The 16,087-nt window shown below is 39.1% G+C and overlaps 1 protein-coding gene across 1 annotated transcript; it reads right to left on the bottom strand.

Annotated features, from left to right (window-relative positions):
• Positions 1 to 1,916: 1,916 nt before the first annotated feature.
• On the bottom strand, positions 1,917 to 15,138 carry TUBGCP2 (tubulin gamma complex component 2). The gene is made up of 16 exons (XM_083348367.1): positions 15,011 to 15,138; positions 13,702 to 13,890; positions 12,457 to 12,616; positions 11,939 to 12,146; positions 10,455 to 10,654; positions 9,240 to 9,429; positions 8,835 to 8,980; positions 8,141 to 8,321; positions 7,825 to 8,005; positions 7,064 to 7,236; positions 6,660 to 6,788; positions 5,556 to 5,676; positions 4,534 to 4,677; positions 3,550 to 3,678; positions 2,962 to 3,125; positions 1,917 to 2,658 (listed from the first exon to the last, which is right to left on the bottom strand). Exons 2-16 carry the CDS (start codon positions 13,771 to 13,773, stop codon positions 2,544 to 2,546), a joined length of 2,313 nt encoding a protein of 770 aa, XP_083204493.1. The 5' UTR covers positions 13,774 to 13,890; positions 15,011 to 15,138; the 3' UTR covers positions 1,917 to 2,543.
• Positions 15,139 to 16,087: the final 949 nt, after the last annotated feature.

The raw sequence follows: 16,087 nt of genomic DNA, 5'->3' as shown, positions 1-16,087 counted from the left end.
CACCTTGCTGATAGTTGTTTTATTTTTCCCCCTTCCATTATTCCCAGCATTATAGACTGCAAGAGAGGCCTTCATAGAATGTGTCCAGCAAATGATAATTTCAACCTGATATTTGTGCCTTCGATCAAAACTTCAGATTGATTTGTTCTGTGGTTCATCTATTTAGTTTCTTGACTATTCATGGCATTGTTAGGCTCTTGTCCAACACCAAAGTTCAAAAGTGTTGATATTCTTTCTCTACTGCTTCTTCAAACTTGCAACTTTTGATTCTATAAAGTATCAGGGAAAATTACTGCACGCACAATTCTGATTTGTATAGGAATACACACATTACAGCATCTGAGTATCTTCTTTGGGGCTTTCACTGTTACCAAGGGCTAATCTATGGAATGTTCCCTTGCTGCTGTTTCCTTTAATTGTTACAGTAATAGATCCAAAAAGGCAGATACTACCCACCACTTCAGTATCTTGTTAATTCTAAAACTCATTGCTTAATCTGCTGTTATTAGGTCACCTTTATATTTGATCTTAATCCATTTTTTCATTTTGCTGCTTGACTTGTGAGTTTGCAGATCCTTGGCATTATCTGATTAGTATCATCAGCATAATGTTAAGTTTTTCCAGTTTTAAAACTAGGCACATAATTTTTCCAGCCAAGCTTGTCTTGATTCATATTAAAGATGTAGGTTGAATAAATAGGAGAGTAAACAGCTAGCTTCGGTCTATTCCTGCCCAGGACCTATTCTGTTTTGAAAAATTCTCTCCAAATAGTCATTTCCAGGTAGTCTGTATATTTTTGTACGAGATATTCTGGGATTTTCATTTTCATCAGGACATTGGACAGCTTCACACTATTGAAAGACTGTGAAGCAGATATTGACTTGTTCTGGTATTCTTTGGTTTTCTTAATTATTCAATATGTGCCAGCAATGATGTATCATTATCTTTTTTTTCTTTCCTAATCTGTTTGGCATTTTCCTTTCCATGCAGTTTTAATCCGGACTGAATGATCATAAGCATTATTTTGCTTGAATGTGAGATATTTTATGAGTTTGCATATTGTTTAGTATTGAACTCTTCCAAACTACTGGCCATGGTATAAATCCCCAGATTTTCTGGGATAATTTGGTTAGAATTTTTATAATTCGGTTGTTTGACATGTTTCTGTAGATAGTCTATCAGTTCTTATAGCTTTGACTGGAGCGCCAATCTGATTTCATCTTCTAATTCTAGAGTTTCCTGAAAGTATGGAATGTGTTCTAAGGTGTCTTGGACAATGATATTTCTATGGTACAAATTCGCATTATTTCATCCATCTTTGTTCCATCTTATTGGAAAATACATCTTACTATCTGTCCATGGGCGACTTGTAGCATATCAATTCAAGATTGCAACCTTCTCGGTTCAGAGATCTTTTGAAATTCCTCATTTTTCTATAACTATTTCTATGTCTCATGCTTTTACAGATACTTATACTACAATGCTACTTATTCTGTCTTCCAAAACCTCTTTGAAATTGTAAAGTTCCTCCTCTCTTCTTTGTTTCTGTATTTGTTTTGATATCCAATTTGCTTTCTTTTTATTCCTTTGTTTCTGGCAGTCTTTTTTTCACATTCAACCTGTCCAACTTGATTCCCCACCAAATTCCTCTGGTATCTGTCAATGGGAAGTTCAAGACTTCAAAATGATTTTGCTTGAAAATCTTTTCGTGTCATTAGTGCTATGTTCTAACAATGGTTCCCAGTGTACCTAATAGATTTAAACTCCTGCTTCCTCTGCTATTATTCCCAGTGCACACAATTACATCAGTTTACCACTCTTGTTCATTGATTTTCCCATGCATGTGCAAATAAACAAGACTTGACCCGATGTTGGGTTGGGTTAATTTTAGAAAGCTTATACAACCCAGACGAAATTGATCAAATTTAATGAAGCTTTATCTAAATGGAGTGCACACAACAGGAGATAGTTAAGCTCTCGACAAAAGTGCAAATACTAACGTAACTTGGCCGGTAGCAGTGAACAGTGTCCATGAAAGTTCATGTAATAATATTGACTCTACTCCAAATTCTTAATATCTTCTCAAAATAAATGGCACAATCCTATTCCTTGACTGAATTGAGCAGTCATTAGTTAGCCAGGACTTAAAACACGAACATATAAAAGTACATTTTTAAAGATCAAAGATGCTCCTTAGAAACACTAATTTTGACTGAACTGAGCAGTCATTAGTTAGCCAGAGTTTAAACACGAACATATAAAAGTACATTTTTAAAGATCAAAGATGCTCCTTAGAAACACTATTTTTCACCTATAATACAGAGAATCTAGAAGTCAAATGCTTGGATTTAAAAATATAGAAGCATTCAAAGTCACGATCCTTTATATACACTGTTGTTGCTAGAGTCTGTGTTTTACGCTTCCACCACTGTTCACAATTTTTGCACGGCATAAGCGTTGATGAAACCATGTCGTTCTCAACGCAGCCCCCAGCTCTTCTCACTTTTGAGAAAATGACTTTATGATAATAAAGACAAGGCCTTTCACTGAGTGGTGACAGCAACCCTGGGAGGAGGGGCCACATGCAATACAGTCTTCTGGCTCCTTTCTGCAGACATATGCTCCAGTCGTTCTGTGTAGAAGCCGTTGAAGTCCAGTCTGGAAAAGAAAGGGTGGGTTTATGTGGGAAAGAGCTCTCTTAGCCCAAAAGTCCATCTAGCCCAGCTTCTACCTCCCCACTGCCACACCAGATTATAAGAGGCTGCAAATAGGATGTGAAGGGCAAAAAATGTTCCCCAGCAACTGGAATGGAAAGCCATACTGAGTCTGATCCTGAAGTGAGTATACATACACTATCAGAATTGCCATTGATAACATTTGCTTTCTACAGTTTTATACACTCGATAAGAGATGGTTGAGGAAGAGGATTTTTTTTTTTTCTGGGAAAAAATTTCTGCTCACCTGTAGATGATATTGATCATGCTGTGCTCACAGTCATTGGTACTGTAAATGCTCAGTTTGTCCAGGAGGTCCAGGAGATGTGCAGAGAAATTGCTGTCAAACTTGTTTATTGTTGCCTCAAAGCCAGAACTTACATGCAAGGAATCTGCCTGCTCTGCTAAAAACTGAAAAAAAGCAAAATACAGGACATTTCTTTTTCTTATTCCCAAAAAGTTGAAACTGAAAGGGGAAGACTCCTGCAAATCTATGTTGTTTCCTGTACATTTCATAGCAAACTGATTTTTTTTAAACAACCAAAAGGCCAAAACTCTACTGAGAATCTCTACTTGTATGGTTGTACAACATTAAGAGAAAAGGTTCTGTACATTTCTACATGGTATTTTTTTCAAAATATATGGAACATTGTGGCTGATTCACTTTAAGCCATAAACTATAATCTGTTAACTGTTCATATCACATAATCCAAAATGAAACATACCACATGATTTAGTTGTATGTGTAAATACAATGGCCTAACATTTTCAAGTGCTTTTTTAGAAATTCATGAGTAAGGGAGAAAGTGGGAAGAGCGTGGATCCCATCCCTTACCTTGTTAGCAAGCTGCTTTTTTGTGGATTCCTCTATTCGTTCCTGTTTAGTAGGTGGGCCTCTCATGGTCCCATGCTCTACAGTGAGCCGGTCCATTTCATTATCTAGCTTCATGCTGTGGGAAAATCTCTGACAAGCAGAAAGAAAAGTAGGAAGGATGGAATATTCCAAAGGCAAATGTATTAGGCTTCTACAAAATGTTTCATATTCTAGAGCAGGGGTCCCCAACCCCGGGCTACAGCTCGCTACCAGGCTTGTGGCCTATTTGCAACTGGGCTGTGCGAGTGGTTGGTATGCACGTGTGCAGCTCAACTCATGTGAATGGTGGAGCGGCGCGCATGCATAGCTCAGCTTGAAGTCAAGCTACATGAGCATGTGTGTGCGTGCGTGCTGGCCCACTACTCATGTGAGTTGAGCTACGCACACGCTGGCCCCCTTGTATGGCCCGGTTCCCCTCTTTCTCCCTCAAACTGGGCCGCCAAGACGCAAAGTTTGGGGACCGATGTTCCAGAGCATGTGAGAGCATGAACTTAGTGCCTATTTGCATACTGCCTACCTTTAAAGCAGCGTTGCTTTAAAGATTGTATTTAAGACATAGCAAAGGACAATTTTCTAAACTTAATTTGCATTATTGACATGTGATTGGGTGGTATGCACGCCCTCCCAGATTTCATGGCTGGCCAGCAGTAGCCATGCAGCTAAAAATTTTACTTGATTTTTATTTTGTTGTATGCTGCCAGGAGTTGGTACAATTGAAGCAATTGACAAATCTTGTAAACAAATAAAAAAGCTGCATCTCTTCTTCAGACAACTGTGCAACCCTGGGAAAAGCAGTACTACAGACAGGTGTTTTAAAGTACTGCCAACAGGTGTTAATGTTCATGTTCAAAAGCATACATATATTGCCTTTGAAGTCCTATATAGTCCAGTACGTGGCCCTTCTCAACAAATCTAGAATAAGACTTATAGCTATGTGGGTCCTACCTGCATGCAATTGGTGAACATGACACACACAGACATCAGCTTGGAAAAAATCTTCAGTAACTCTGGGTTGGTAAGCATGCAATCCTTCAAGCAATTATCCAAGAAGCTTGTGTGGTGGCTCAAGACATCATCAATATTGGAGGCCTATTGAAGGAGATATAATAACATCAACCAACCCTACCTGCAATCATGGAAGAGAAGTTAGACGTCACTCAGTGTTATCCTGTTTGATACTATGCAGAACAGAATCCAACTAGTTTGTCTCACAGAAGTGGTTGCCAATCTCAATTTAAATATTTTTCTTCAAACAGCCTACAGCTTCTTAAAGCAACTCCTACCCTTTGGAATTTTCTCCCTAACGTTTCCCAGCTATCAGTTCAAGCTATGTTTTCTGCAGGAATACAGAATTGGTTTGCTCTAAATCCTCAATTTGCTCAACACTCAATCTGGGAATTAACTGAGTTTTCAAGGTTCACGTAATGTAATCAATCGCAAACCAACCAAGTGAGCTGGAGACTGAATAAAGCCAAGGCACAAAGTAACCAACATTAAAATTAATCAAATGAGCCTGGCTAAAGCATGCTATGTGAAGCTAGCCAAACTGTAGCAATGATATAGCCTGGAAACATCCATACTCCCAAAGATTTAAACCAAACTGCTCAAGATAGGATTGGTAATCTTTGCTCTGTCTAGATAGCTACATGTATTTCAGAAGCATCTGGTTTTGAAGAATTGTTAAAATTTGTTTTAACGTTGTACTTGGATGTTTATCCAATTGCTCAGTTGCTATAGTTTACCAAAAACTTCATCCAGGAAGCCTGCTCAATATAGAACACATTCTGCAGTCTTTCAAGAGCCCTAGTGGTGGGATTTCCCGCCCCCCCCAGTATAAGTCCTGTACAGCTTTGCTAATAGGCAAGTAGAATAGATGGCAGAAACCTACTGGCTCCTATAATTTTGACTCTCCAGCACAATTAACTCTTTAGTTATTCCAGCTATAATATAGTTCGATCCAGACTAACCAACTTCAGGTTCTTCTCCAAAATATGCCATGTGGGTTCCATCACTTCAAACATCATATAGTATTGGATATTCTGCACAAAATTGAGCATCCGCTGACGCAGAGTAAAAGCACCTGCAAACCTAAAAAGAGAGGAGCAGTGAACCCAAGGAAGAGTTCGCTAATTAGAGTTGATGAAGCTATAAGGAGACAACAAACTCAAGAGAGAGTATAGGAAGTCCAAGCTTGCCACTTGGAGAGGCTGTTATTTACAGAAATCAGAATTTAGAATCAACGTTTGTTGTAGGTTTCCATTTTAGTTTTTACAAATCTAAACAACAAGCAATTCACTTGAAGGGATATATTATGCTTCAGGTAAGCCTTCAATTGTAGTTAATGAACAACATAGGTTGGTATAAGGGCAAAAAGTGAATACTCTCATGAACTGTTCATATGACAATGCAGGGGTGTTAAACTGCTGGCCCGCGGGCTGGATGCATCATAGTAAAACCGCGGCAAAAAAGCTGCGATACGTCGCGACACATCACGTGACGTTGCAAGTTTGACATCCCTGACAATGTGTCATGCAAACACAGCCTCAGAGTAGTTACTGCTATGCTTTGCAAGCAGATGGGTTGTGAGTCCATGACCTAGTTAACAAGTGCTGAGAAAGAAATGGCACAAATCCAGAAAAGTCACCCCTATCACTGAAGATAATACTAACAACTTAACTCATTGCAAAGCAGTTTTCTATGAAAAAACTGCAGCTTCAAATTTATTTACCTTTCAAACATACTTAATGTTTAGCTTTTGATCAAAACATTTCACTGGAGGAAAGGTGGAGTGGGGTGAAAGCTGGAAACTATTAACATAAATGACATCTCTACCTGCTTTTCAATTTTTTTTTACTTCCTTCAGTTTTAGAATGGCAAAAACAATTTATGCAGAAAGCACTAAGATTCCCCCTTTATCACCGTAAATGGAGGGCCTTATGGAGGCCAAGAATTTCCAGGTGGGGAAATATTCCTTGGCAGGATATTATTACCAGATGTCAGAGATAGAAGGCTGTTTGCATAAATAGCTGAACAACTATTTCTAGTCCACTGAAAACTGAAGGGTCATATACCATTTTGATGAATGTAGTGAACACTGCTTAGCTGTTTTGCTGCTGATCCAGACGTTGCACAGCTGCCGTTCCACATGTTTACAATAAAACATGTGTCTGAAGAGCATCTGGTACCGTGTTAAGGCTTTTCTACAAGTCAAGCACAAAGTTAGCAACATACAGAACTGAAAGCTTAAGTCTATTTCTAAATAAAAAGCATTACATTTTCTCAGAAGGAAACCTATCTAGGCATAAGGTAAAGGTAAAGGAATCCTTGCAGACAGTTTTTAGTCCATTCTAAACACTTCCTATATTGAGACCCCAGATTATTAAATAATCAGTGATCATACCGCTACAAAAGTATATGGATGGCAACGTATAAATGACATGGTTCTTCCTGGAAGAAATTCCTTTCCTTGGCTTACCTGTTGATGATGAGAGACAATGGCCATTTCACAATGTAATCAAAAGAAAATGCTTCGAGGCCACTGAGAGAGAGCTCCGTGGGATCAGCGTTGATAATTGCCTTCTCCTGCTTTGTCTCAATGGCCAGAACTCGAAGGAGCTGAGTTATGAGATCATGTGGCATCAAGTCAATCTTGAAAGGAACCACAAGTGCGATGAGGTTAGCTTAAAGCTAAAGTAAAAATCTGACAAATGTGATATTGGAGAAAAAAATTGCACTTTTTTGCCAAATATAAGGCATTATTATTATTATTATTATTATTATTATTATTATGTAATTAGGTTAATTAAGCAAAAGGAAACTTCGGCAAAAAGCATTTCTTCTACCCCCGAAATACAACTTGTAGCTTATGTGCCCTATTATGGAATTATTAACTGACAAGTGAGAGTTGGGTAGCATATAAATGTAATAATTAATAGTGGTAATCAACGTGACCCTTTGTTTTTGTGGTACCTGGGAACATAGTTAAAAAGGCTTTCACTTCCTCCTGGCTTATATGTCAGATGCTGTGACTTAATGTTCCCTAAAGTTGTTAATGCTTATTATTATGCTTGTTTCAGGATTTTTTTTTTTTGGTCCTGAAAATTTTATATTACTGGCTTGGTAAAGACAACAACTACCCGGATTTCCCAGCTCTTATCTGTGGATCTGCGATCTTGTCTTTATTTCCTGACTTTTAGAACATCTCGCCTTCATTTCAGGCTGCAGAGAGTCATTTACCTTTAAATCATCTTTAAATGGGTCAGTGTTAGCTGTGCTCATACGTAATGCTAATTCTAGAAGAGCTTCCAATCTAGTCGGAATGATATCGTCCACAGGTTTTTTCAACTCCTCTTCTGTCAAATCCATGAAATGGACATAAAAGTCACCCTGGTCCATAAGAAAGTAGTGTTTGATGGACCTGCTCAACAAAAAAAGCACATATTTTCTACAAGGAGAAATGCTGCCAAAAGCCAGCATGTTTCCACCATCATTCTCTTAGGCAAAGCAGGGTATAAAAAACCATACTTTCTGATTATTAACAAATGAAGCAAACCTTAAGTGGGCCACAAGCTCCTTTTCATCCATCAGGAAATCAAGTAAGACTTTGCTGGCATAATTATAGGCCTTCTCTATCTGTTCCACATATTCACGCTCCTTCAAAGTATAAACGACCTCCTTTGCCACTGGGCAAGTAACATCATGGCCACACTCCCGGACCACATTTAAGTACTTTCCTGAAAGGAGAAGGGAATAATAACTCAGATGTGTATAGACTGAATAAAAACTTTACATCAAGCAAGGCTTAATTTGCTCTGCCTTGTGATGGAGCCAAAAGAAGTGAATCCACACATGGCACACCACAGATACATTTAAAAATACGTACTAAGGGAGGCAGTTTGGTATGGCGGTTAAAGGATCAGATCAGAAACTGGGGGGACTGAATTTTAGTCCAGCCTTAGGCATGAAACCAAGTGAATGACCTTGGGTCACTCTCTCTCTTAGCCCTAAAAAGCAGGCACCTGTAAGCCTCTGCCAAGGAAACTGCAGGGATTTCTCAAGGCCAGCAAGATTCCATCCATATGGCTTTCTCAGGCTCCATGAACAACATGCTTTGTCATGATTAAAAAAAGAACTTTTCACTCTGTTACCAGAGAAACAGGTTTCACATTTTTTAGGAGCTTAGCTTAGAGGATTGTTTTTCAGGAGCCCCCGCCTTCTTTCCTGTTCACTGACAGCTAAATGCTTACCTGTGCTAAGTATTTTATCAGCAACCTTTTGCAGGAAGGAGGGAATCTGTTGCTGGACAATGGTGTATCTTTGATCCCAGTACTTATCATTATAGTCCTCCTGGATCTTTTCCTTTTGGAGTTCATGTTCCTCCACCATGAATTCACTATGCAATTAAAAGAAATGAATGTTTGGGAGTGATGAAGAACAGCAGTGGGGAAGGGTGGGGGGGGAGGGCACAAGGGGGAAAGGGGAAATCAGAATACAAAGGTGGAAAAGGATTTTTGTTTTTCCAGTGTGTTATACCCTGGTTACTCTGACAGCCCTAAGACACCACTTCCATCAGTGCAAAGAATTTTACCTCGCCTCCCAACAATACCGCAAATGATATCCAGAAAAAAAAAGAGCACGATTCCACAGGGTACCTATAAGGATCGTTGATGATGCCTCTGTAGATCCATTTCTCCAATATTTCAAAGTATGGAACACTGGCAGCTTTGGTTAAATAAAGGCACAGCTCCTGGGCTTGGCTGTCCCCTGTATAATTGAATGTTTTGTCATGGAGTAGGCTGAGGGTTGAACCTCCCATGCATTCGCCCTTGTCTATTGAAGTAGCTGGGGAAAAAAGATGCGATTTTAAAAACCTCACTGTGAAAAAAATGCAGTTATTTGTTGAACCCATCACTCACCAGCAGAAGATCCTTTATCTGCTGAAAGAATCTGCTGCTCACACAGAACTTTTTGCATAAAGTCCACTTGAACGAATATTCAACTGCAACACTGCTAATCTACTAAACATGACAATTTCAAAAAGGCTCACCGAGCTTAATTAGCTGTATGCTGAAAAACATTAAATACAACTCTCAGATGCCACAATGCAATTTTAAACATCTTTGAATGAGTGGGAATAATTTAACTAGCAGAATAAAAGACAGTCAAACTGATGCTACTGAAGTACATGTATAGGTTGTCCTTGATTTATAACGAATTGCCTAATGACTGTTTAAAGTTACGGCAGACTTCCTCAGACTACTTATGACCTGTTTCTGCAGTTATGATGGTCGCATACTCCCACGGCTCAATTATGGTTGTAAGTCAAGGATTACCTGTAAAAGTGATTATTGAGCTATAAGTGAACAGCTCAAATTAAGCATGTTAATTATAATAACTAAAATTATAATAAGAATGATAAGTCTCAAGCCAGCTTACAAGAGAGTACAAATGCACAATCTCATAAACCAGCAGTTTTAACCCCCTGGCTGAAGTATGGAGTCAAAGCATGATTCCTTCCAGTTCTGAAATTTCAGGCCTCTAGCAGACCTAAGTATGCTTTCTGGCTTTAGCCAATATATATATTTTAACCCTTGTTGAAATATTTTTCTTTGGAAGTAAAGGTGCAATGGAAGGGCCCTGTATTTGAAGAACAGGTATTATTTTAGTTACTAAAAACAGTCATTGAATTAGGATTTTGTTTTAGATAATTAACTGAAGAAGAGAAATGCGGGCAGAAAAAATTCCATCTGATTTACTAAAAAAAAAACTGGCCACCCTTACATAGATAGATAAATGCTGAAAGATGGTCTAGCAGAAAATATTTCCCATCACCCCAATAAATCAAAGAAAAAAAAAGAATTTCTCACCAAGAGAAGCCAAGATTTCCATGGTCCTCATTGTGGGCTGGATATAAAACCAAAGCTTCTGCAATGAGAGGAGTCCTTGGCGCTGGAGATGTTCCAGTTGGGTTATCAGGATCATGTACTCTTTAACAAGGGTCCTCATTGCTGCTGCCAATGCATGATTTACTTGTCCATATTCAAAGGAAGATTTCTCTTCCACAAACCTGCAACAATCCAAGCTTTTTGTCAATCAATAAATATAAGAATAAACAGTAGGCTGGTTTACTAACTGAAACAGGACTATGGCTTGTTGTCAACCTTGCAACGGACTTGGCTGAAGCCATTTTCCTTGTTTCCAGTTGCCACAAGATTGGGGGGGGGGAAATGGGAAGTTTTCTATTAGACTAAACCAGTGATGGCGAACCTTTTAGAGACCGAGTGCCCAAACTGCAACCCAAAACCCACTTATGTATCGTCGGGTGCCAGGTGGGTGTGGCCATTGGGTGGGTGTGGCCCATTGGGTGGGCATGGCTGCGGTGGTAATGGCAGACTGGGTGGGACTAAAAAGTTCAATCAATCAATTCCAACTTTGTGAGATCTTTTTTTCCCCCAAAAGAAGTTGAAATTGACTGATTGATTGAACCTTTGTTTTGCACACAGTGGTGGTGGTCTAAAGTGAAAATGTTTTATAAAACCCAGCTGGAAGCCTAGGACTGGGGTGATGGCACGCGTGCCCACAGAGAGGGCTTTGCGTGCCACCCATGCCATAGGTTTGCCACCCTGGGACTAAACAGTTTTCTGTCCTGTGGGAACCAAGGTCATTTATGTTTCCCTCAGCTGGGGAGGATGATCCTAATGTTAGAAAGCCCACCTGGAAGTATTATTGGGAAACGTAATTGATTGCATAGCCAGTGGGGTGGGAACTGTAACTTTGTATTACTGTTGCTTTTGGGATGGGTTTTTAGTCTTGGTTTTACTTTTGACCGTGCTGATACTTTGTATCCAATAAACATGTTCTTAGAGCAGGGGTGTCAAACTCAATTTCATTGAGGGCCGCATCAGCATTGCCGTTGCCCTCAGGGGGCCGGGTGGGTATGGCCAGGGTGGGCGTGGCCTACTGGGTGGGCGTGGCCAGAGTGCGTATGGCATACTGGGAGGGCGTGGCCAGCTCTATGTCGTTCGCATCAAGGGTGCCTATGGGGGCCTGGGCAGGAGTGGGACAGATCTGAGGGTCTCTGGCAGAAGGAGGGTCTCTGGGCCAGGGCCAAGGCAGTGGGGGCCGTTCCCTCACTGTTTCCAGGATGGCTTTGCGGGCCACATGAAACCACTTTGTGGGCTGGATCCAGCCCCCGGGCCTTGTGTTTGACATGTCTGTCTTAAAGGAAAACTCAAGCCTCAGAGTTCTATTCTAATTGGTCTCATTTATTGGAACCATGCAAGAAGGCATAGAAGAAATGGGACGCCCAGATTGGTCCCCCCTAGTGACATTTCAAGAAAACAGCTGGTACCTGGATATTATGGAGTAACTTGCAGCGACAGGGAGGATTCTAGTGACCAGTTCCTTAACTGACATATCTAGATTGGGATCCACTAGAAAAGTGCGATTCTCTCTACCAACAAGGGGTTGTGCTGTGATGTATCTGCCATCCACACCTATCAAAACATACAGCAAGTCTTCTACAACTGCAGACTCTTGGGCTGCCAATGGTAATGTACCTGATGGGGAAATCAAAGAGATATGTTATTTTGGAGAAGGGAATACCTTCAGGCTTCTGGAGGATCACGTTTTTCTATTATAAAGGCATCCAATTAAGATACAAAAAGAATCTTCCCTGAATAATGTACACACATTAATTAACATCTCTAACTTTACATCCCAGTTCCTTTGAGGTACACAAGCAGGAACTGGATGTTACTAACATGCAAGCTGAATGTTTAAATGCTAATGAAAGACTTCAGCCAAACAATAGATTGGTGTTGTGTTTCATGATTAGATGGTCTCTTACAATCCACCACTTTTACCCACCTATTGGCACAGTTGTATCTGTACTTAAACTAGAGCTAGAGAGGAAGTCTCCAATAAGAGCTGGTCTCTCATACACCCAGGAAGGGAATGATGGGATAGGCTGGCTGGAATTTTTCTTGTTCTGCTTTTCTCGGAGTGCCTTTCGTACAAGTTCAAGAGGCTGCCAAAGAAAAAAAGAGACATGAGCATTCTGTGAGTGAAAGAAGCCTTTTGCCACACAAAGAGATGAGACAAATTGGTCTTTGTCACAGCAGGATGAAATATTTTTAGCAACTGATTTACTGCAGGGCCAAAAAAATAAAAATAAAATAAAAAGAGAGTGATGTCATCTATCTCTACTTGAATTGACAAAGCATTTCTTAACCCTCCACCCCACCCAACCAGTTCATTTCATCCAGTCTGTATTACCTTCACATTCCACAATGAGCTTAAAAGTTGTACATATAACATTGCTTAGTCCACTCTAAGCACCCACAACTTCAGTACTAGCCTGAAGTGCCAGGCTAGTTTATATGGGAAGAATCATTCCTCGAGCCATTCATGTCTGGCATTTAGCGATTCAGGGCTTTAAAAATCAGCATCAAGATATTGAACTGGGTTCAGATATGAGTTAATGGCCAGGACAATTGACTGTACTAGATAAGTAAGTAACTTGTAAGAAACATTTCAGGGTTATTTTGAGTAACTAAAGTTGCCAAGGGATTGCCTATGCATAACATATTGCAATATCCACCAATAATTTACTAGAGTATGTTCCCTGTGATTCCTTATAACTTTTGATAAATATATAATATTGAATTTTTGTTTTTTGACAGGGAATATGTTCTTCATTCACAATTTATTCATTGTTTCTATTACAAAGATAGGTTTTAGCAATTATTTTATTTGCAATCTCTGACATCACCTTCCAACACCAAAATAATTCCACCAGATGTTTTTAGCAATAACCAGTTGACTTTCAAATAGCATTCCACAACTTTCTTAGAAAGAAGCATCTATTGGCAAAAGTGAAAAACCTTTTAAGTCCGAGAAGAAACTTACAAGTTGCTATTTTTCTCTCCAAAGTAATGATCTTATTTTTAAAAAAAGAGGAAAAAAGCTTCCCCCCTCCAAAAGTTTCAATCTTTCTAAAGGTTTTCTAGTAAGAAGTAAATCACAATTGCTTACTAGAAAAATACATAATGTGCCTGTGCCCTTTGGATTACATGGCTTATATATAGCAAATAAACAAAGAATGTCAGAGACCTGCTGTGAGCTGGAGCCAGTTGTCACAGTACCCAGCTGTTTCCGTAACTCCTCTAGTTCTTGAACAGTCATTTTAGAAGTTGTTGAGGGGACAGAGAAAGTGAGGCTGCTGCTACCACTGTTACTGGCTGCTGCATTTGCTGCAAGTTCTGCCCTTTCCTTTGCATTCTGTTGCAAGTATTGTAAAGTCTAAAATGGCCCAAAAACAGAATTTAGAAATAATGAATGCTTCAAATTCTTTCACATGGCACGCGTACGATTTCCTGATTATTTGCTGAATTTACTAATACCTCTGGCTACCAACATATCTAGGCATCTACTTGCACTTCTGACAATTCCCAGAAACTTCTTATGGAATTTGAATATGTATGGCAACATGAATTTTGTACACAATGTATATAGTTAAAATAGTCAGTTTTTGGCTCTGTAGCACAAAGCTTTCTTGCCCAGCTTTATGGTGAGTGCCGGTTAATAACTTTACTCAGCTTCTGAGGCATCCTTGAATAAGATGTCTACTTTATTTTTTTTAGAATGGCATTTATTCCATTTGTGCAGAAGATCCCCTATATCATCTAAATGGGTTTTAAGGAAGCATATTTTGGTTCGACTTCAGAAAAAGTTCTTAATGGAAAGAACCATTCAACAATGGAATGGACTATCTTGAGAGATGGTAGATTCTTCTTCTCTAGAGATGTGTAAATAAAGACTTGTTCACTGTCACTTAGCTATGCTATATGATTGGACAGCTGACTGGGGTCTCACTAGATCAGGGGTCTCCAATCTCTTCAGCTCACTGACTCCCTCATGAAGTTTCGGATTGTTCATCCACACCTCAAACATTTATTATATGAAATCTAATCAATACCACTTAATAGCACTAAAATAATAATAACCACAGTGGATAGTTCCATTGACCCTTGAGGGTTGATGCTAACCACTTTGGGGAACCTTGGACTCAAAAGGAAATTTCCAATGTCCCTTTTATCCCCTGCATTCTATGATCATCTCCAGTGACATTTCCAATTGAAAAGACCTCCATATTACATTTAGAAGTTATTCTGTACACAGCCTTGGAAAATTAATGTCACTTAACATAGATTTTGACTTTCCTTTACTGTATTCCTCAGTTCAATACTGTTAGTTTAAGAATGCAAGAGAATTCCCTTCTTCCTTGTTTTCTACTCCATTCTGCATCCCACTGCACAACTGTGTTTGATCTTGACTTTTTTAATGCTTGGTCTCCTATTCAACACAACTAACTAAGAAGTAGAATTGTTTTTATATGGGCTTTCTAAAGTAAACCTTCTACCTCTTTGTCTTCTGTAAGCTTGGACAGCAAACACACAAGTGAATCAAGATGTCTTGTGTTCTTCGATTTTAGTTCATCATATTTGTTTAAGAAATCTTCTGGAGTCCGGGAAAACTCTGCAATTTTAACCTAGGAAATACATGTTATTGTTATTATTTATTTTTTAAATTTTAATTTATATAGCCCCCCCCCCAATTTGAGCAGTGTGACTTTGGGTGGTGTACAAAAACAGCCAACATAAATAAAAAACCATCAATAATAATAGTATTGTTCTTATATATTTATAAACCTCCAGAGTGCTTTTCTACTTAACAAAGTCTGTTTCCTCTGGCATGAAGCAGAATTGCTGGGTAGCTGAACTGTGATCCTGTGGTAGCAAGAAAAAAGCTGCTACAGATGTTCCCTCTATGACTGTATTATATATTCATACCCACCAGGCTATTCCTCTTTGGGGTAAGCAACATTATGCAAAGAAAAGAAATGGCATCGCCAAAAAGTTAAAGTCATAAGATAAAGAAACCAACATCACTTACCACATTTCCCAATTTTTCCTCTATCTTGGTGAAAACATCCTTGCTATCATCATCTCTGTGAATTATTTTGATTCCTACCCTGAGCAGGGGATTGAACTTGATGGGTTAACTCTATAAATTTGGATTTACCTGGGTCACTCTGGGGTAAAGGGTGGTCAGCAAGGCCAATATATATGAACCCAACTTCATATTTTGAAGGCCAACCGCTCTTTTAGGCCAGGTGTGAACAGATAAACTTGATAAACCTGGAGGTGGCTGTTGGATTGATGGAAGACTCCCTCTCCCTCTCCCCTCCCCTCTTTTTGGTTATCATATTAGTGTATTTATTTTGGTGTTCCTTCGTAATTGTTTATTTTATTGTTCTATTATTTTACTTCTGTTTAAACACCTTTTTCTTCCTTATAACTGAAAGCCGCCCAGAGTAACCCCACGGCAAATAGGTGGCAAATAAATTTAACAAATAAACAACGACTAAAATAAATAAACCTGCAGTATATTTTTTTCCCACTTAGCTCCGCTAAATTATTTCATTTAATAAAATGAA

This window comes from Vipera ursinii (assembly GCF_947247035.1).
Source record: "Vipera ursinii genome assembly, chromosome: 1".
Classification (NCBI taxonomy): domain Eukaryota; kingdom Metazoa; phylum Chordata; class Lepidosauria; order Squamata; family Viperidae; genus Vipera; species Vipera ursinii.
The sequence above is the reverse complement of the archived record's forward strand: the minus strand, read 5'-3'. Positions and strand labels throughout refer to the sequence as shown.

What these genes read in the sequence shown, in the direction of transcription:
- TUBGCP2 (XM_083348367.1), bottom strand. Translation starts at nt 13,773, where the DNA reads ATGACTGTTCAAGAACTAGAGGAGTTACGGAAACAGCTGGGTACTGTG. An exon ending in CATTTAAAGATGATTTAAAG is followed by an intron (nt 7,237 to 7,824) that starts GTAAATGACTCT and finishes GTTCCTTTCAAG; the next exon opens with ATTGACTTGATGCCACATGA. An exon ending in TGGAGAAGAACCTGAAGTTG is followed by an intron (nt 4,678 to 5,555) that starts GTTAGTCTGGAT and finishes CTCCTTCAATAG; the next exon opens with GCCTCCAATATTGATGATGT.